The sequence below is a fragment of the Mus caroli genome, chromosome 8 (genome assembly GCF_900094665.2).
Source record: "Mus caroli chromosome 8, CAROLI_EIJ_v1.1, whole genome shotgun sequence".
NCBI classification, from domain to species: Eukaryota; Metazoa; Chordata; class Mammalia; order Rodentia; family Muridae; genus Mus; species Mus caroli.
Window position 1 is genome coordinate 101779916 of NC_034577.1, and position 21621 is coordinate 101801536.

The 21621-nt window shown below is 52.3% G+C and overlaps 1 protein-coding gene across 1 annotated transcript in view; it reads left to right on the forward strand.

Moving 5' to 3' along the window:
* The window catches only part of Vac14 (VAC14 component of PIKFYVE complex), a 97002-nt gene that overhangs the window by 70973 nt on the left and 4408 nt on the right, over window positions 1-21621 (forward strand). Inside the window, exons 15-18 of the mRNA XM_021169610.2 lie at window positions 15379-15553; window positions 16731-16849; window positions 17918-17997; window positions 20639-20789. Coding sequence (XP_021025269.1) covers window positions 15379-15553; window positions 16731-16849; window positions 17918-17997; window positions 20639-20789 — 525 coding nt within the window. The remainder of the gene's footprint in view (window positions 1-15378; window positions 15554-16730; window positions 16850-17917; window positions 17998-20638; window positions 20790-21621) is intronic.

Sequence of the window (21621 nt, forward strand, 5' to 3'; positions counted from 1 at the left end):
AGGTATTCCCTGTAAGCTAGACACAGCTCAGTCATCTAAAACTCACAAGCAATGAGGAGGTGGCCAGGGCCTGTGGGCAGCACACATGCAAGGCTGGTGCCTCCCTTTTCCTAGCAGCTCTACACCCAGAGAGATGGAGGAACTGGTCCTAGCAGAGCCAGCTTCATGCTCCTTCCCACATCAAGTCCCAAGCAGCAGCCAGAGAGTCCTTAAAGGTCAACTGGGTTCTTGTTTGTAAATCTGTGTGTGTGCAAGTGCATGCATCCCATGGTGTCTATGGAGGTCAGAGGTCAACCCTGGGTATCAGTCCTTGCTTTCCACTGTGCTTCTTAAGCCAAGCTGACTGACCTGTGAGCTTCTGGGGATTCTCCTGTCTCCATCTCCTCTCTCACCATAGGAGGGCTGAGATTACAGTTATATTTTAAGTAACCAATTACCTATGCTGCCTTTGTGTAGTAGCTGGGATGGACGCATACAGCCCATAGTCCCAAGAAAGATGTGTGCAAGCATCCAGGGAGTCAAAGCCTGGAGAATTGAAGAGTGCATACCTAGCTGGAGGCCGGATCAGAGATTCCCTTAGTATAGCAGTGTGTTCTGTGAATACCCCAGGCCCCAGACCAACTCTGAACTGTAATGCTTGCCTGCTCCAAGGTAGCCCTATAGCATAGGTATACAAGCGGCAAGAAAGAAGTGCCATCCAGTGTGTGATCCTTCTCTGGTACAGAGATGGTGACAGGGTGTGCAATTTCAGGCCAGTAGGAAAAGGGTGCCCCACAGCTTCCACAAAGCCAGGAAGCTGTGACCTGGATCTGATGTTTTCTCAAAGCATAAAAGTGCCCTAGTTTCTCTCTTCAGGCTTGGGTGAAGCTGTGCCAAGATTGGCTTTTAAAGGCTGCTTGAAATGTGGTTTGGAGCCAAAAATCTATAGAGCCAGTGCATTTGTGACCTTGTTGAAAGTGCTTACTGGGGAGAATCTAGGAATGTGATGGTGGGGCATTGCTTTAATAAATTTAAAGGAAAATCATTTGGTCCAAACCCACTCCCATTCCTATCCCCACCTCCTATCCCACCTGACTATTGACTCCAGCCCCCCAGCAGCCATGTCTCTCATTCATCTACACCCTTCCCCCACCTCTAATCTCTCACCACCCCCCATGCATCAGTAATGAAAAATACCAAGTGGGTAAAAATAAGGAGCCCTGCGATAGCCCTGGAAATTAGGCCACAGCTGTCAAGCCAGGCAAGAGCCCTCGGTCTAAGAATGAAGCTGCTGGGAGCAGGTGTCATCGGCTCCCCAGCTGTGAGGGTGGTTGAGAATCTACCTGGTGTATAGTACTGGGCGGGGTGAAGTGGCTGCTGCTGGCCCACAAAGCACCAAGCAGCCATTCATCACTTAGCAAGCCTGCCTGGGTACTCACTGTGTCAGGCCTGGTGCCCACTGCAGTGAGCAGCTAGGCCCTGCCCACCAGGGTTAGTCATGGTCACAAGCAGTAGCATCGCAGCATGATAGTGCTATGTGGGAGCAGATGGGGTGGGGGTAGGGTGCTCAGGGGGTGGAAGAACCCAGGAAAACTTCCAGAAAAAAACTTTGTCTAAGCTGAGGCATGAAAGGTCGGTTAAGCCCAGTGGGAGTGGGAGAGCAGGGTGCTTCTGACCCTGCTCCGAGTCCACGGGCTGAAAGGAGACGGAGAGGAGCAGGGACCCAGAAGTGAAGGGGAACACAGGCTGCGTGCTTCACAGGTGGCTCTGCAGAACCCAGTGAGCCACTAAAGGGCCAGAGCTGGCTCATGGGGTGCCTGAGTCCCCAGGAGAACCTGTCTCGTCACAGCCGCTCTAAGTTACAGGTATGCATGAGGTGAAATGAAAACTTGGCTCGTCCACGTTTCTAGAACTTGTGGATCAGAAGGCATATGGGGCCCAGAGCCTGCCCAAAGAAAATTGAAAGAAATCAAGGGACTCACTCAGCCACAGTGACAGCTGTAGCCTTTCACCCCACTCCTGCTGTTATGGTCAGAAAACTCCAAAGGTTATTCAGGAAGGTGATGCAGCCAGCTTGCTTGACAAGGAATCTTGCTGCACTGTAGCCAGTTCTGTGTTCTTGGGAAAGATGATGTAACCAGATCATATGAACTAAGTTATAGACCTTTGTGCCCCCAAACATGCGGCCCCTGTCAAGTGACTGACTGTTCAGGGATGTTGCTTCCATCGGTTCTCTTCAGGTCCCTCTGAATTTAGACTTTCTTCACCCAGTCATCTCTCCTGAGGAGGCCCATTTCCTTCCTCTGCCATGGGCTGAGCCCTTCCTTGCCTGCCTCTCCTTTCCTGAAAGAGACCCCTCCCTCCCTCCCGTCTCTGTCGGAAGCCTAGCCCTCACAGTTGGCAAGTCCCAGAGTCCCCTTCCTCCCACCTGCCCTTGAAGCCTGTGTGGCTGCCCCAAGTCACTCGCCTGCTGCTTCTGATCCCGTCTTCTGGACCCTCCACAGGAAAGCCTGTCTATCCTGTCCCTGGGGGAAGCCCAAGGTAGATAAATGACTGCCCTCCATTCCGTCTCATTCTCATCATCAGCTCTGTGTAATGTAGAAAGCAAAGCTGCCACCTGAAGCCCAGCCCCTCAGAACAGTGGAACAGCCCAGGGTCACAGCCAGAGAGAGGCCTGTGGAACAGCTGTCAAGTGTTCCCTGTCTCTGTAGTTAAAGCTCTGGGAAGGTAGGTCACAGCCTGTCTCATTCCTGTGGTGTTCTGAGGACCGTCTCAGGGTTTTCACAGTGTATAACTAGGCTGCTGACCAGTGTCCAGCTAAGGAAAGACAGACATTAAAGATGTAGCCATAGGTTGAGCAAAAAGATGAGAGGCAACTCTATCCAACCCATGGTTTGTGACCTTAATGGACTGCCTCCCTCAGGTGTCACTAACTGTGACCTCGTGGTTATTCTGCCTGCCACCCATTCTTGGTTACCCTTGACTTGACTCTTACCAACCCCCTCAAAAAGGACATCTGGATGGGCAACCCAAGACCCCTGAGGCTTAAAATTAGAGGAAATTGAATAAGACAAAAGCACTATTAAGTTTTTCACAGTTGTTTATTATGTTCATATATTATATATGTTAGGCATGGGGTGTAGAGGTTGGAGAACAGCTACAGGAATCAGTTGTCCACCTCCACTGTGTAAGTCCAGGAGACAGATCTCAGGTTGTCAGTTCAGGCAACGAGCACCCCACCTGCTGAGCCCTCTCACCAGCCCTCTCACCACCGGAACCTGCCAGGCCAACCTCTGACTGCATTTAAGCATCACACATGGTACCAACCAGGACATTTGTGTGAGGCCGGGTGAGTGCTCCAAGTGAAGAGGGGCTTCAGCTCCATTGATGAGACTTTGTCACTTGTTAAATTCTATTTCAGGAGAAAGCTTCCCCTATAGTAGCTCTCTTGCCTCCATGAGGAGCCCAGCCTTTTTTCCCACTCGTATTATGCTAATCACTCCTTGCAAACAGGCAGACTTTGTAGGAGGTTTGCCTGGTTTTAGATGAAACATACGCCTTTGAAGCAAAGAACCACAGTAGCTAAAAATACCATTTCCCGGCTGTTGATCCTCTCATTTGTAAAATGCTTGTTTCCATTGTTAAATGTGCAGCCGTCCCTATGCCCTGCCTCCACTGCCACCATATCTCCCAGCCAGGGTCCTGCCATCCACTGATGAGGTACCACCTTCCCTGAGTCTTGCTCTATGGCTTCTCCCCTGCCTACTACCACACTAGCCTTCAAACTCATGCCCTGTAAGACCTCTACCACTAAACTGTCTTCATTTTACAAGTTCTTCCTAAGTTGCCTGAGCTAGCTTTGAACTAGGGATCCCAGGCAGCCTTGAACTTATTAGACATGGCCCTGAACTCTAAGCTGGAGCACAGTGGTTTGGGGCCAGAGGAGCTCTTCTCTACAAAGGCCAGAACATGTGTGTGTTAAAATCCTTCATTTCTTGGTGTGTGGATGACTGATCTCTGCTCAAGTGTGTTACCGTGGGATCCTGAGGTGAGGAAGGTCACTGACACTGCTCACAGGGAGCCTGAGCTGTAACCATGTCCTGGGACAGATGCACCCTCCAGGGTGACTCTCAAGGACACCTCGTGACTAAGGCTCTTCCTTATTTTTATGCATTTAATCCATTGTAGGTTTCCTGGGAAAGAAAGATTTGTACCAAAGCCTACTTCATATATCTTAAAATTCCCTGAAAAGATGATCACAGAAGGGATACTTACAGCCTTCTGGGTTAGTAGTAAGAAGGGTACAAAGCAAAACCTCCTTCTGTTTGCCTCCAGACACCAGTTCTCCCTGTGCCGTCTTCTCTCACCATATCTGCCCTGTAGACCCTGAGCTTGTTACCGTTTTTCAGAAAGCTCTGCAGTGCTGCTGCTCTGATGTTTGTTCTTTGATGCCAGGAGTGGGTAGTAGCATTTAACTTCCTCTTCTGTTTCCCACTGCTTAGCTCAGTGCTCTTTAAGTGGACACTTGTAAAGAGCCACAGAAAGCCATCTCAGTTCATAAAATCTCACTAAAGATGTGAAGACCAGAGATGCTCTGGTTGTTTCAGCTCCTGAACGAAGCACTGTCATCGTCTGTGAATGTCACTAGGCTACCAGAGGAAGCCGCTGTCTGAGATGAGGATGCCAGGAAGAGTCCTGGGTCTCTTTTTCCTTCTTTGTGACTAGAGAAAGTTAGGACTATACACAGCAGGCAGAGACCAGCAGGGAAGAGAAGGGTATAATACCAGGCAGAAGTGAAGACAAAGGGCCTAGGGAGGTAAAGGTGGAGCCTTCTGCCCAGATCTCCAAGTCAGAGCCCAGACTCTAGCTGCACAGCTCCTGAAGGTGCTGGTAAATTCTCTCCCATATTCTCCAAGGTGTCATTGCCAGAGCCTGGAGCAGCCACCCTAATGGGCAGGTTGGACAGTACCTCTCAGGCCTGTTGTGGAAGAAGCTTGGGAAGGTAAAACACTAGTCTCCAGAGAAGGGGTCTCAGTGCAGGACCCAACATCATAGTCAAAGATCCAGGAGCTGCTCAAGTAGGGCGTCTCCCTAACTTTAGGGGGGCCCACATGGATAGGTGAGGTCACTGATGGGACCAGGCGTGGTAGCTTTACACTGAGAGGTACCTCCAGAAATCAGAATGGCAGGCCCAGACTAGAACTCTCGGAATACATTGAGTCGTATGGAGACATTCAGAGCAATTGTCAGGATCCCTGGTCTGGATCCACAGCGACAAGGCCAGTGTTTAAAGGGATGCATTGTCACCTCAGTCCATGATCACATGCACACTGGAGCTGCTGCACCCACACCAGCTCAGACTGTAGAGCAGAGGAGCCAGGGAAGCCCTGCCAAGGGCTGGGTGTCTGGCTGCACACTGCAAGGTAGAAGGAAGGGCGTGCTACCCATCTGTAAACGTTGGGGATCTATAAACAGTAATGGCGAGCCGTCCCGTGGCCTAGAACGAAAGGCCTCACTTGGGAATGATTAGATGAAGAAAGAGAAGCTGAGCAGAACAATGGGGGAACAGAAATGCTGTTGGGCAAGGGACACCCCAGTCGTTCAAGGGGATCGTGGCACAGCCCGACTCTACCCTGGGCACTGCAGTTCCTACTTCCCAGAGCCTGCTCCTGAGCTTGGAGAGGAAGCGATGCAGATGAAGGGAAGGGCCATCTCTGCCCTGGCTTTCAAGATGTAGGAATGGAGCCCTTAGGTGGAGAAGAGAGGTGGCCTGGTTCTTTCTACTGCTGCCATACAGTCTGGCCAAACAGAGACCAGATTCTGATCCCACTGTGGTTCTGGACTTAAGTTTCTTCTGTCCTGCAAGGGTTGGAGCATGTGAGCCAGGCTGGAGAGTGACAGAGAGATATTCAGCAGGAAGGTCTGAGGCCAGAAGCAGCATGCCAGGCTGGGTAGCCTCTTCACAGCAAGCACCTCTGTGGGGAAGGCATAGCATGTTCTCAGGAGAAAGTCTTGCTTAAGGTCAGAGCCCAGAGGGCTTCAGAGGGAAAGCAGTTGTGTCAGTGGCTCTCGGATAATCACCAAGGAGACTCCAGGGAACTTAGGACTCAGGGTGCCGTTTCCCTGGCAGTACCAGCCCTGGATGCAGAATGGCAACTTTGACCATATCTCCCTGGGGACCAGAAGTTAATATTCTAAAATCCCCCACTCTGGATCTTAGGCAGCAGCTGGCCTGGGACCCCTGACAGAGGTTTCTGGGAACCTGCTGTTGGAGTCACTTCTGTTAACCTCTCCTGTGATCTGAGTTCAAGCCTGGCTGTGAGCTGTGCACACAGTTTCTAGGCCCTGCTCCTTTCCTGGCCCCTGAACACAAGCCATTGCCCCAGCAACTGATGCCAAGTATGGATCCCAGGCTAACATTGCTGCAACTGGATGTGGTCACTGCCACAGGGGAGGTCCTCAGTGCAGTGTGGCTCACAGTTACACGGCCTTGGGACTGTGGGGCAGGAGCTTCTGGGAAGCCTGGGCTCAGAAGGCCTCAGTGGACTGGCAGATTAGTGGTAGAGCTCTTGCCTAGAGTGCCCTGAAGATAATTAACTAATTATTAATTATTAATAATAATTAAAAGGGCTCCAGTGGCTCCTATAGCAGAACTATCCTTAGTATCTCCTTGTAAACCAAGTTTCAGGTTGTGCCTTGTGCCACCTGGGCCTGTGGGTTGGCTGTGTAGTGAGGTAGCAGCTGAAAGAACTGGTGCTTAGCAGAATGGCCACCTGGACCTGGATGAGGGTGAGACCTCTGCTCTGTGCCACATCTGTATCCTCGTGTAGAAAGGGCAGTGTAGCAGTGACACCTGTGTACATGGAAAAGCATTTTCACATGAATACTGCCTGATGTCAAGAATATACCAGCTGTCCTTTGTTTATGGCCACTGAGAAAGAAATGGAGGACAGGACGTGGCAGAGAAAATGCCCACAGTGGCAGAAGGCAGGAGTTAAGAATACTGCTCTTCAGGCAGGAGCCAGAGCTGCCCCATTTCCTCTCCTTGCTCACCAGCCTTGTCCTCTGTGTGCTGCCTCTGTCTTCAACACTAAGGCACTCCCTCAGCCCAGGCCCAGGGTATCTCCCATCTCTCCCTGCCTCAGGCCCCTACTTTGTGACCTGCATCCATCTGTATTCTGAGGGATATCTTTGTATAAGAGATAAGGTACTACCTTATCTGGGACACTAACGCAAACCTAGCTGAATCAGACACCTATGCAGCCTCTGAAAGTATAACCACCAAAACCAAGTACCTCACAAACTCCCTGAGCACACTTGGATCCATTTTACCCCTAGGTTTATGTGCTGGCTGGTTTATGTCAACTTGACATTTTGCAAGTAGGAACCTCACTTGAGAAAATGCCCCCTACCAGGTTGGCAAGCCTGTGGTGCATTTTCCTGACTGGTGATTGATGTGGGAGGGCCCAGCTCACCAGTTGGCAATGCCACTCTTGAGATAGTGCTCCTAGGTGGTATAAACAGATTAAACCAGGAGCAAGCCAGTAAGTGGTTCTCCTCCATGGCCTCCACATTCCAGCCTCTGGGTAGGTTCCTGCTTTCGGTTCCTGCCCTGAATTCCCTGGTTAGTAACTACGAGCTGTAGGAAGAAATTAACCGTTTCCTGCCTGAGCTGTTTATGGTCATGGCAGTAGAAACTCCAGCTGAGACAGCCTCTCAGCATGGAGCTCCACAGGCAGGCTGAATTCCACACCAGCTCACCAGGCTCCTGGACCTTCCTAGCTGTTGCTTTTCAGTTTCACAAGTATCCTTTCCTTCATTCCAGTCTCCTCTCTTGACTGAGAAATCTGTATGCCCAAGAAGGAGCTAGAACTGATCTTGAAGGGCCAGCCACAGCTCTGGGAAGGGATACTAGGAACAGGCTGGGAACAAGACAAGAAGAGAGTGAAGCTATCCTAACAAGGAAGAGGATGCCTGAATATAGCCCAAAAGAGGCTCAGGTAGTACCTGTGGGTGTGCCTTGAAAAGCATTTAACAAATGTGGAAAATAAGACCCAGCAGGTCCCTGGCCATCACAAGATGACTTCTGTTCTGGGGAACTTTTCCTAAGGCAGAGCCTCCTGAACTCTACCTGTGCTGTGGAAGAAACAGAAGTCACCTCTGCCACTGTTCCCTGTAACTTCAGTGCCTAGAGCAAGCTCAGAGTAAGGACCTGCTGCCTCAGCAAAAGGTCAGCTTCCATGTGACAGCTCCCACCCTCATGAGACCATCCTGGGGTAAGCCCACCCAGGTGTCTATGACAACTCTTCCTCCGGCCTGGCAGGAGCTTCTATTGAACTGAGGGACAAACAGCACGGAGGACAAAAGGCCCCTTTCTTCCTCTCACTTCATCTTCTGTCCCCTTTCCATCAACTCCCAGCAAGACCCAGAAAAACAAGCCCTCATGCTGCTGCCTCCTCCTTCCCCTCCCGAGAAACTTAAGTGTATCAGACACATCAACTGCATTAAACACGATAGATTTTTAAGGCATGAGTTGGCAGAGTTACCACGGCTCCCTTTGCCCTGAGGGGCACACTGCCTAGGACTGATGGAAATAAAACAGATTTACAGTTTTCATACTTGGGGAGCGGGGTGGGGGGGGTTGGAAGGAAATGGGGGAGGAGCAGGGAGCACTGGGACTCTAGAGCCTTCTGAACCTCGGCTGAGAGCCCACTCCTCCCACCCAAGCTTCTGGCTTCTGACTAGAAGTCGCTTTCTCTTTAAACCCTGAAGAAACCCAGCTGTTAGGCAGGGAGGGAATAGCCCCTGCTCTCTGGGGATGGCTCTGGCCTCTGCATTTTCTAGCCTTGCTGCTAGGTTGCACCCAGGTTTGTTGGCTTGGAGACTCTGGAGGAAAGTATCCAGACCCCCCAGTCTCAAGCTGTTTAAAGGAAGATGAAAATCAGGTAGTGGCCAATGTAGAGAAGAAGCAAGAATCCCCCTCCATGTGTGGTTCTGCTGTGGGTGGGAATGAAGGGCCAGAGGAGAAGGAAAGCACTGAATAGGAGGCTGAGCTGAAGGGAGAGATGGAGGGCTCTGCCCTGCCCTCAGGTGAGGGCACTGACCCCGGAGCTTGTGCCCCTTGCCCATCTTGCAGAGGCAGGCTTGAAGGTATCACTTTGAGCCCAGGTTATCTTTGAGGGCACCTACTAGAGATCTCTGGACCTAGGTGAGAGGCAGAAAGAATCCACAGCCCTGATGCCAGACTATAAAAATAGGCACAAAGAACCAAGCAAGGCAGTGCTCTGTGCGGGGATTTCCGCTTAGGTATGAGATGTGTCAAGCAGAGCCATTTGTAACAGGAAGTACCCAATGAAATTATCTAAAGCCTGTTCCTCGTGTAACAGAGGGAAGGCACTCAGGAGCCAGGACAGGGTTAGGGGAGCTCTCCAAGAGCTGGGACACCCTCCTCCACCTGAGACCTGCCAGCTGAAGGTTACTCTGAGTGTTCTGCCTGTCACTGGCCGGCCAGCATGGAGGCAGGTGAGAGTGGAAGCAGGAATGCACGTTATTAATAGCCACTGGGGGAGGCTGTGGTGGAAGGATGGTGGGCGCCCAGCTGCTGTCTCATTGCTCAGCAGGTTTGTAGTTGAGTGTGTCCCCCACAGGCCAGCTGTCAGCACTCTGCCAGTGGCCATTTTAGTATGGTGACATTGAGACAGTCGAGAGTGTCTGAGACTCCTGCCTGGAGATCAGTCATCCCCAACCTCCCTTTACCCATCTTGGGTACCCTTCCCTACCTGTGCCCACTCGCCCAGGCTTGGCTCCTGACAACGCCCTGCAGGTTAGCACCGTCTGCCCAGCTGGTGGGAGAACATTGACTGGAGCCTCTCCCTTCCTCCCAGGCAGAGCACCCCACACACACCAAATATCCCTGCTGGAGGTCAGAAGCCAGGCTTGAAGAAGGAGGGTGAGACAGGAGAGAGGTAGACAGCAGTCTGCTTGCCCAGTAATTGGCATAACCCCCTCCCCTGCTGCCCTCAGGTCATATGTCAGTGCCACCACCCCCTCATGCTGTGATAAGACAAATCAGGCCACAGGAACCATGGGGTAGCAACATGCCCTTACAAGACTCAAGAGTCAAAGCCAGAAGAATCCAGGAAGGGGGCCGACATGAATGTCTGGAGCATGAGGCCAAGGCACCTGGGAAGGATACGTGGAGCAGGAGGGCTCATTTGACCTTGCAACTATGCTAGCTTGTACTGGAAGGATAGACAGGAGTGGGGCCCTTCAGGACATTCCTGATGCCACATGCGGAGTTCAGCTTGCCTGGGAGGAGTCAGCAGGAGGAAGGCACACTAGAGGAAGACCACCGTTGCTGCCTGGCTCCTCTCTAGCTCTAGATCAAGCTTTCTCCTGTCTGTCCTAGCCACATAGAGTAACTGATGGCTCTAGAGTCACCCAAGGGCTCAAGGCACTGCAAAGCCAGTGAGACCTTCCTCCCAGCTGCCTTGGGGCAGGATTCCCTAGTGTTGGAGCTAGTGGGTGGGTCCCCTAGGGTAGGGTGTTAGGCACCCAAGCTTCCACCAGAGTCCAAGGATGGAGCTTCCCTCAGGTGTCTGACCAAGGTGGCGGTTTACATGAAAATGATAAACAGGCTCACAGCAGCCAGGCAGGTATGCTACAGCACCTCCAGCAGACGCCAGCCCTCCAGAGATCTCTGGACAAAGCAGTGTTGTCTCAACTCTGACCAGAAAGTGACAGCCCCTCTCGTGGGTTTCAGAGGTGTTCAGTTGCTCCCTTGAAAGCCCTAGAGACTTCCAATGGAGGAGCAGGAAGCAGCCATCACCCACCTAGAGAGCACCCAGAGGCACTAAATGGTGAGGGGAAAACCACATCCACAAGGTTCTGGGCTATGCCTGATAGGCATAGAGCCCCAGTGGGGACCAACAGCCCATTGCCTCCAAGAGAGTTCCTTCCCAAACAACACACACATACCCTAGCCACTTACCTCCTGCCATTTCCTAGGTCATAGCCCCACACGAATGGCTTCTTACTGATAGACAGAGACATGGACCCATGTCTGGGTGAGCATAGGAGGGCCTCCACACTCCTATTTAGGTTCCCTCCTGCCCCCTCTCTGCCTTGTCCCCAAGCACTTTCCAGGCCATTGTCTCATGATGAATAGCACTTTAATATGGGTATTAAAAAATATGGGCAAATGTGTAATGCTTGCAAGCTGTGTTCCATTATTGGCGCTATGCTTGAGAGCCAAGCAGGCAGCTCAAGCCGGGCTGGGACTCAGCAGAGAAGTGATGACGCAGCAGCCCTGCAAGGCAGCCATCTGCCAGGCCGCCCGTGGGCAGGGACAGGCACACAAGAGGCCGAGTGATGAGGACAAACTCAGGGCAGAAAGCTGCTTCTAAAGTCTCCATTTTCCCTTCCCTCCCCATCATGTGTGTCACTAGCAGCACAGGTCCTCCCTTTAGACAACAATTCTCTGCAAATTAGGAAAAACACACACACACACACACACACACACAGGAAGACCTTGCTCACACTCCATGGCTAGGCACATGGAATCTGTGGCTGTGTGTGCCGTCCTGGGATAGGTTATCCCTCCTCTACTTCCTGACAGGAGATACAAGCATCCTGTTCTGACTTAAAGCTCTCTGTGTGTGTGTTCTCTCCCTCCCCCCCCACCCCACCCCCCATGCAGGCTTGCTTCCTAAGGCACTTTACCATTTGAGCACTGTGGACTAGACAAGCTGCTCCTCCTGCCCTGCCCTGCCCTGCACTGCCCTGTAGGGTCCTGCCTGCCATCTGTGCCTTTCTGACACAGTGGCTCCACCTCTGCTTCCTTCCCCTTATCACAAGTCCTAGCTGAAGGACTAGAAACACCCCCAGCAGGAGTCCTGGGAGCTGCTGGCCAGAGAGTCCCCCAGGTTATCATCAGATGCCCAGAGCATCAGGAGGGCTGAAAGTCAGGCCTTGGCAGGACTTCCACTGTTGCCCTCTAGGGACCACTTCCCAGCTTCCCACTCCCCACTATGGCCTTTCACAAAGGACACACCTGGTGAGAAGATACTGTAGTTAGAACAGAGGTAGTACCTCCCAGAGATAAAGACTTGGTCCCCAGGGTGGTACTGTTGGAAGGTCACTGGGAACATGCCCTTGGAGGGGATTGTGGGACCTCAGTCTCTCTCTGCTTCCTGGCTTCTGATGGAAGTGTTTTTGCTCCACCACCACCACCCCACCCCCCATACTCCCAACATGGGAGTCCATCCTTGACAAATACCCAACGGCAGGGAGCCTTCAGGCTTGCACTGGACCCTCCAGAATCATGAGCCAAAGAAACTCTTGCTATTGATTTGGATGTTTCATTACATTAGCAAAGCTGGGGAGGAGGGTGCCATGGAAGCACAGGCTCTGGAGACATCCTAGGATGGACTGGCCTCCCAGGGGAGTCAGGAGACAGGGCGGGGCAGCTCTGGGTTGGCATGCTTGGTGAAGGGTTAAGTTCAAGTCTAGATGTGTTCTCTGCCAGCCAGAGCATTTACAGCATGCTTCGACCTGCCTGTGAGTGAGCCGAGAAGTGTCAGAAGTAGGGACAGTAGTCTCCATAGGCCTGTCTGTGAGTTTTCCATTTTTCATGTGTAGAGGGGCTTGTTTTTCACATGTGGGTGTGCGTGTGTGCACACATGCATGTGGGGTCCACGGTTGATGTTGGGTGCTGTCCTCAGTGGCTCTTCCATCACACTCATTAAGGCACGGTGTTTTGATCAAACCCAGAGCTTACAGATATGACTAGTCTAGCCAAGGTACTCTCAGGATTTCATTTCCATCTTCTGAGGCTATCACACACAGCTGACATTTTCAGGTGTGTGTGATGCCAAGGGAATTCATACTGCTTTTCCAGAGGACCCAAGCTTGGTTCCCAGCACCCACAGCAGGCATCTCACAACCATCTGCAACTCCAGGGGAGTCTGAGGTCCCCAGCCTTGATGGGCATCTATAATAAGTCACAGACAGACACATCATTAAAAATAATAAAAATAAGTATTTTTAAAATTAATTTTTTTTTAATGAGCAGGAAGTCAGACTGAGAGGTGTGTTAGGATTGAGCCAGCAAGACATGGCTGACTTTTTCCCTGGGCAGTGGCCCATTCCCAGAGGAGATGAGGCTGAGGTGGGATACCAAGGCAAAGCCCCAAGTGCATGGCCAGACCGGGGTGAGGAGCTGGTGACCATGAGGCTGGGTCAGCAGTGTAATGGTGTTAACTGCTGCAGGAAGGCAAATCTGCAGGGACACCAAGAGTTGCACTGTGGCCCTGTGAAGCTCCAAATGCCTGGGAGACATCCACAGGGACTGTCCCCTCTGGAGTCCCTTCAATGAGGCTCATGTGGAAGTCACTGACTCTAGGCCACTTTGAACATATATTCATGGGACTGGAACCCGCTGGGAGACAAAGTCCAAAGGAAGAGGGACATGGCTGTTGGGTGAGGTAGGGAGGAACAAGTGACAACAAGAAAACTCTCCCCCTGACCTATAGAATCGACCGACCGTCAGCATTCTCAGGTTCTCTGGGACAGCAGGAGACCACGGTGCCTGCCTGTCCAAACCATCCCTAACCCATGCACACATGAGTGCCACCCCGGACTCCGGCTTCTGCACATCCCAGCCAGGCTGACCTGGGGTCCTTGGGAAGCACTGCCTGGCAGCCATTCAGCTGCTGCTCTCTGTCATAGAAACGGCGGCAGCAGCTGTGGGCGATGGACACTTGCAGCCATTTGTCAGTACTCCCTCCCAGCCTGCCCTTTTTGAACATTTCTGTCCCATGGCCTTGGAGACGGGGCTCCTCCAGGGTGAACGGGGATAGGAAGTGCTGTCTGAGTCCTACAGGAGGCTCCCATCTGCATGCTGGCTGTCATCTGTACCACAGAGGCTCTTCTCCCCAGGTGCCATACACCAAACATTGGCCTGCTGCCTTCTGGCTGCTCCCCTCATTTTAGACAGGTATTGCCCCCATTTAAGGAATAAATTGCTAAGCTGACATAGGGGTCACCTGGCTATGTTTGAGACTATAGGGCTCCAAGGCCTTTGCCCATCCACATAGGAGTGGCCATGGATCACCTGGGTGGCTATGCAGTGGAGATTTAGTAACCCCTTGTTCATGGCTCCTCCCTCCTCCCACCTCCATCCCCACCTCATTTATCTGTCTTTCATGGTCAAGCCTGCTGGGTCCATGGGATCTAGGCTGAACACATTTGGGATTCATGGTTTTGTCTCTCTGTTACCAAGTGCTCTGGGGTTTGGGGCTGGGGCTGCGGCTGGGGGGGGTATGGCAAAATTGTCTCAAGTCTAGTTGCAAAGCCATGGCTGGTGTTCACAGTGAAACAAGAAATCAGCCCTGATCAAGTCCCACACAAGAGGTAGCTCTGAGGCATGGTGTCTCACAGGGTGGTGCCTCATAGGGTGTTCATGTCGCTCAGTACACAGCTCCTTGAAGCCTCTGCCCCTTGTCTAGTTCTGTGGTGTTGCTTCCCTGGTACAAGGACAGGCAGGCAGGCAGAAGATATCAGCCTCACACCAAAGACCATGGGAACAAGTTACTTTGACCACTAGTCTCTATCCAATAAGAAGCAGGCACACTTTGCTGCTCACTGCCCCTCGCAGTCTGACCCCAGGATGTGTTCAATCTGCTGTTATTTCACTTTGCCCCAGGAACCCTGGGAAGCCTGCTTCTCCTCATTCTCTAGGAACCTCTCTGTAACAGAGCCTCATTCTCAAAGCCCACTTCTTACCCCAAGCTCTTACTAAGAAATGTGTGAGGCCGGGGGAGCCAGGCACCACTATGGTCCAGTCATTTTACCTCCCTATGCCACTTGGTTGACATAGGGTTACTTTAGCCCACAAGTGCCGTTGGGCCCAACAACCTGCACACATCCCTTCAAGCAAGGCCAGAAGTGATCAGCGCATTCTTACTTAGTCCAAGAGACTTCCTTGTGTGTGGAGACATTCTCAGATGAAGATGGAGTCTAGAGAGAATTAGGATCCAAGATGGCAGAACCACCTTGGTGTGGGGAGGCATTGTTGATATATACGGGAGACACTCATGATATAACTTACAGGCTTGTTGCTGTATGTGAAACCCCAGGAAGGCATTCCTACTATCCAGAGGCCTGACAGTTTTCTGAGGGAGGAGGGGCACAAATAGAGCTTGTGTGCCATGGTTTCTAGGTCAAGGTAGGTGATATTGGGAAGTAAAGGGGTCTTCAGTGCGTTGCCGTAACCCCTGGGGGGGTCCTTTTCCCAAGCATACCCCAGCCCTGAGGCCCCCTACAGTCCTAGTAAAGCTCAGGTTCCTCTAGGACCCTGAAGAGCCTCCGGGGTGTAACCTTTGCTGGCTTGTTTTCCAGGCAGCTCTGCCTCCTGCTGAATGCGGAGAACATCTTCCATTCAATGGCAGACATCCTGCTTCGGGAGGAGGACCTCAAGTTCGCGTCCACCATGGTGCACACACTCAACACCATCCTGCTCACCTCCACCGAGCTCTTCCAGCTGAGGAACCAGCTCAAGGACCTGCAGACCCCGGTACTCCCTCTCACCCAGCGCTAGGCAGCCAGCTCACCCCTCAGCCGCTCCCAGGAGACTGGTAAACGGGGAGTCTTCACAGCTCAAGGCCAGCACCACAGGGTCTTCCCAGTTCCTCCCCCACCATTCACTGTCCCTTTGGAAACAGCAAAGTCCCTTTCGCATGGTAAAAATTGAAATATTCCTGGAAAACAAAGGGTTAATTGCTCTCCTTGTGTTCCTCCCTGCTCTGGCCCCTCTTCCAGCTGGACGCATCTGTCTCATAAAATGCCTATCATCATAAGTGCATCAAAATGCATGACACCTCATTGCTTCCTGTCCCAGGCTTTGGGTAAGGGTGCCCAAAGGTTGGTCAGAAAGAGCAGAGCAATTGCCAGAAAGCCAATACTCTGGGCTTCCCTCAGCTTACAGGGACTAGTGCCATCATGGTGCCAGGGACTTACTTCCCAGTCGTGGTGTGGGTCGCTCTCCCTCTGCCCCCTGCCTAGCATGACCCTACCTCAACCTCTTTCTGGGAGTCTCGAGGGCATTTAAGCCCATGTCTATAAGGACATCTGAGGCCAAGTGGTTTGCAATGATCCAGGCCACAGCGCTGCCTTCCTCCTGTGGTTCCCTGCAGACATTTACAGAAGCCGTAAGAATTTTCCTCAGGCTCGGGGCTCCCTCAGTGCGGGCTGGTCTGCAGGATGGGGCTCGGGGCTCCCTCATTGTGGGCTGGTCTGCAGGATGGGTTTCCTGGTACTGAGAGCACAGGGTGGACTTGGGTGGGGAAAGGAGGGGAAGCTGGGGTTTAAGAGAGGAGCCTGGGCCCGGACAGAACTTCTTCCCAGCCTGGGTGCTGGGACCACAGAGTTCCAAGAGACAATTACTGTCATTTTGCCAGTGGCAGAAATGCCAGCTTACAAAGGGTAGGCTCACTTTTGACTAGGCCTTTGCTGCCACTACCACGTGGCTCTGTGAGGCCAGGAGGTAATGACAGGGTCTAAGGAGCTGTCAGCATTTCCTTTGTGACAGCTCGTTCCCAGCTGGGCTGCCAAACACAGCCCAATGCTGAGTTGGCAGCCCAGCGGCCCCCAAGAGCCCCATGTCACAGCCCCTCAAGGTCCTTCCTCCTCAGGTCCTGTGTGGATGCAGTGACAGGAAGCCAAGCCTTCTAACTGCTTCGACTCTCCCTCAGGAAAGCCAGAACCTCTTCTGCTGCCTGTACCGCTCCTGGTGCCACAACCCAGTCACCACCGTGTCCCTCTGCTTCCTCACCCAGAACTACCGCCACGCCTATGACCTCATCCAGAAGTTGTATCCTCTCATTGTCATCCATCCCCCAGGGAGGGCCAAGAGTGGCCTTGCTGCCATTTCCTGTGACCACCTCCAGGGCTTGGGACATCACCAAGGCCTCCCACCAGGAGTGCTGTGCGGTGTGGTGTGGTGTGGTATGGTGTGTTCAGGAAGGAGCTGTCATCAACTCCTTCTAAAGACCCTTTTAGACCTCCTGAAGGGGAGGTAGGCCTGGAGTGGAGACTGGCTGAGGTGCCGCCCACCTCCTGCCTTAGGAAAGAGACAGGTCTCTCCTGCTAGCCCCTCCACCACAACTTTTTTTTTTTTTTTTTTTTTTTTTTTTTTGGATGGAAAAGGCCTCGGTATAAGAATATACTGGGAAAACCTGCAGGCAGGGCTGGCTCACATGTCTTAACTTTGGAAACTTGAAGAAGGAGCAGGAGCCCACCACACATACACAGGATGCATAATGACCTGCCTCACCAAAAGGCATCCATAGTCAGAGGGGTTTTTTTAATCTACGCTGGGAGTCAGAACAACCTCACCTTTGAACCTGTTTATGACCTAGGATCAGAACAGTGTTCAGGGAGTAAGACTTCCTTCCTGCTGTGAGGAGATAGAAGCTAGGGCCAGGAAGGCTTCAGGAAAGGGTTAAGTGTTCTTGCCTGGCACCCTTTCACAGCCTGAGGCTGTTTGTCTTGGCCAACTGTGTGACCCAGACACTAAGACCCACTGGCCAGTTCTAAGCTTCCCTGGGTTGTCCTCTCAGGCAGAAACCAAGCTGCAGGGCCACAGTAAGTGTCTTCCTGGGCCCAGGTAGACAGAGGACCACTTCAGGAGCAGAATCCAAGCACCCATGCAAAAGGAGCAGCTGGGCCACACCCCATTTAGAGGAACAGAAAAACAGAGAGATTGGATCTATGTCCTTCATGTGCTAAATCCAACTTTGAAAGACTGGAAACCAGGTCTGGAGAAGGGACACATGGAATTCTGAGCCCAAGCTCAAATAGACTCCCTGGAATCCATCCTTTGCCACTCCTTGGGCAAAGACACTTCTAATAAGGAGACTTTCCTTGACTGCCCACTCAGTGGGGACCTGGAAGTCACAGTGGATTTCCTCACAGAGGTGGACAAACTGGTGCAGCTAATTGAGTGCCCCATCTTTACATGTAAGATCCTGTCAGGGCCATAGATCTACCTTGCCTTCTGCTGGCCTGGAGGCAGAGGGGGAGGTATGGAGCCAGTTTCAGATACCACTCTTAACTGAGCTCAGAGAGGGGAAGAGGGCGATGCGCCCAGCAGTCTTCTAGAAGGTCAAGAATGTAGTATCAGAGAAGGTGCCAATTGGTGATAAAGGGCCAGCTGCAGTGGGACAGGGCTGTGGCATCAGAACTTAGTTTTGTCTGTTTCCTCAAAATGGGTCACATACACACAGGCCAGTGCTGACATGAAACCCATCAGAATGTTAAGCCAGAGCCTGCCATGGGCTGTCCCTCGCTGCCCTCCCCAGCCTGCTGCCTCTGCCCTGACTCTCTGGGGCTATAGGGATCCCTGCTTGCCCAGGAGCCGCCATGTGCCAGGAGCCACTGGGCAAGCGCTGCCTGGTGAGTAACACCCAGGCTAAATGTGCAGAAGCAGCGGCTGCCTGGGCAAGCACAGCACTTGGCGCCTCCACACATGCAGCGCCTGCTCCCCAAAGCAGGCAGCACTCCAGATAACACACGTGTGTTTACAGTGTAGTGGAGAAGCCAGAGGTAGCCCTGGCTCTAGCCACCTTCCTAGCCTAGGTGGCCACCTGGGCCTTTGCTCCTTGGCAGCATCTCTGACCTGAGTGATGAGCCTTTACCCTGGGACCCAAAAACAAATGCAGGGGCTCAAGAATTTCCCCCTCCCCCAGCTTCCTCACATTTAAAGGACCAGCTGCTCTAAGCACCTACTGGTGCTGCCATGGCCCAGGCCCTGGAGACAGCAGAACAGGAGAAAGACCTCAGCCTGTCCAAAGCCTACCTTGCCTAGCATCTCACTGCCTGAGGGCCCCTCAGGGTAGAAGGATTCACTTGAAGGCAGGTCTAAGCTAATCAAGAAGAAGCCCTAAGCAACTCATACTCAGGAATAAGATGGATGAGGCACCGACGACGACAGCAAAGATGCTAAGCAAACCAAGCTTCCTCAAGGCCCAGCGGGAAGAAAGAACTGCAAGTAGGTTCAGGCTTCTTCACAGCTGTGTACATAGTAAAAAGTTTTCCTAACTGGGCAGTGGAGACACACACCTTTAATCCCAGCACTCAGGAGGCACAGATAGATATATCTCTGAGTTTGAGGCTAGCCTGTTCTACAGACCCAAGGCTACACAGCGAAATCTTATCTTGAACAACAAAACAAAAAGTTTCCCTACGCACACACTTGCAGATTAACTCGTCTGTAACCCCAGCAGATGCTTCTCCTTGTTCCTCCAGCTGGCTGAGCATCCTCCAGTGCAGCTCAGTCTTCAGAGCCTACCTGGAGCCAGCATCCAATCTCACCAGCCCTGGGCTTCTGAGCACCCAGCTATATCCATCAGGGATCACACACGACCTTAGGTTTGATTACTTTGCTTGAGTGTCTCACAGAGCTCTAGGAACCGCAATTGTTACGATACACTACGGTGGGAATGGAGGAAGAGAAGAGTGTACTTGTAACGCAGTCCTGAGCTTTTATGGAAGCTTCATTATTTAAGCATGGGTGATTTACCTTGGCCATTGGCAATCAGCTCAACCTTCAACTCAATCAGCATGAAAGGCTGTTTTAGAGACTGAGGACTGTAGGAGTTCTATGCTGGGAAACTTGGGTCAATATCAGATATGAATGTTACAGTTTCATAGGTGCTATGACTTCTGCCTCGGGCTAAGAGGGGGCACTAAGAAGCCATCCAGTCTTCTGGCACCTAGCACCAGGGCCTGGCTGCTCAGGCTCCCAGCATCATCCTTGTCCTACTGGGAGGCAAGACCAGACTCCAAGATGCAGGTCTCCTCTCTGAAAGGTCTATTCTCTGCCTCATTGTCTACAAATAATGTCTGCCAAGGTTTAAGATGTGGGCAGAGCTACCACAGAGGCCCAGGAGGGGAAGGAGAGCCTCTCTGCAATCCAGTCTCCCTACCCAGCCTCGGGCAGGCCATAGCCACGATGAGGTACAGCTGGCCAGAACCAGGTTCAGACTTCTAGGATTGACATAGATGCTGGGCAGAGAATGAGAGTGTCGTGCCCTTGAAGGGCTGAGGTGGTAAGTGGCTATGTCTAACTTGGATATTCAAATCTCCTCCTGGACACTCTGAGCTTTGGTGTGCGCCTCACTACACACAAAGGCATTTTCCCATCCGCCCTCCCTTAGCAAAGCCCTAATCCACTCTTTCTCTCTAGCTCATCCTATTTATAGCTCACGTGCTGGCACGTGCAGCACCAACTGGGGAATCTGTTACTCTACAAGCCCCCAGCCCTCATTATAAGGAAGCAGCTGAGCCTAGGGAAGGTAGGCTTAACCCAACAGCAGGTTTGGGGATCTCAGGCTGAGGGCCTGCTAGATACGTCAGTCAAATGGATGGGTAGGAAGAAATTGGGTCATAGAAATGGCTAAAATTCTCTGAGAGAAGGAGGCCCAGGCCTGGCTGTCTGTGGAGGAGCAAATACTTAACTCTTAGGCAGGTAGGTCTCAGCCTAGCAGGGCCGGGTCCAGTGCTTCCAGTTCTTTCCCAGCTAGGCTGAGGCAGGGGATCTGGGCAGTGTATTCTAGAGCAGGCCCAGGATTCCTGACCCCTGGCTTCTGCCCTGCTGCAGATCTACGCCTGCAACTGCTGGACGTGAAGAACAACCCATACCTGATCAAGGCCCTGTACGGCCTGCTCATGCTGTTGCCCCAGAGCAGTGCCTTCCAGCTGCTCTCTCACCGGCTCCAGTGTGTGCCCAACCCTGAGCTGCTGCAGACTGAGTGAGTGCTGGGCCCCAGGCACTGCCCTCCAGGCCCGTTCCATGGGAGATCCAAGGGCCCTACTTTACCCCTCTGTCGTTTAACCTTGTTCACTCCACAAGTACCTTTCTCTTGTCTTCAAATCCACAGCAGATCCCAAAATGGAGGTTCTGGGAGTGTTTAAAGGTCAGAAATATATAGGCATGCTTTCCCAAGCAGGCAGGGGGAGCTTAGAGAGACCAGGCCTAAGTATGAGATCTTTGCCCAGCAGAAGTCCCTGGAGAGAGGAGCTCTAGGGATGACAAGTAAGTCAGGGTCCCAGACACAGACAGCCAGATAGAGTCCAGAGTTGGGCCGGGCGTGGTGGCGCACGCCTTTAATCCCAGCACTCGGGAGGCAGAGGCAGGCGGATTTCTGAGTTCGAGGCCAGCCTGGTCTACAAAGTGAGTTCCAGGACAGCCAGGGCTATACAGAGAAACCCTGTCTCGAAAAAACAAAAAAACAAAAAAAAAAAAAAAAAAAAGTCCAGAGTTGGGCACCTCACAGGCTTAGATGCCTTGCTATTCCATTCTATGAGATGCTCAAACTTGGCCCTCTGAGATCTCCCACATCATCAGGACCTGCCCACCATCATTCCAAAGGATTAGGAAACAAGAATATACCTGCTCTACTCCACCAGGAGCCTGCTCTCAGGAAGAACATGGCTGAGTTGCCCAAGCTGGCACCCTCTAGGCAAGGGGTTCCAAGCTCCCACCCTGAACCCTCTGCTGGCCCTGGCCCCACAGCTTGTTGGGCTGTGTCTATATTTGGTAACCCTTGGAGGCTTTGCCTCATCCACAGGCATTTGGCATCG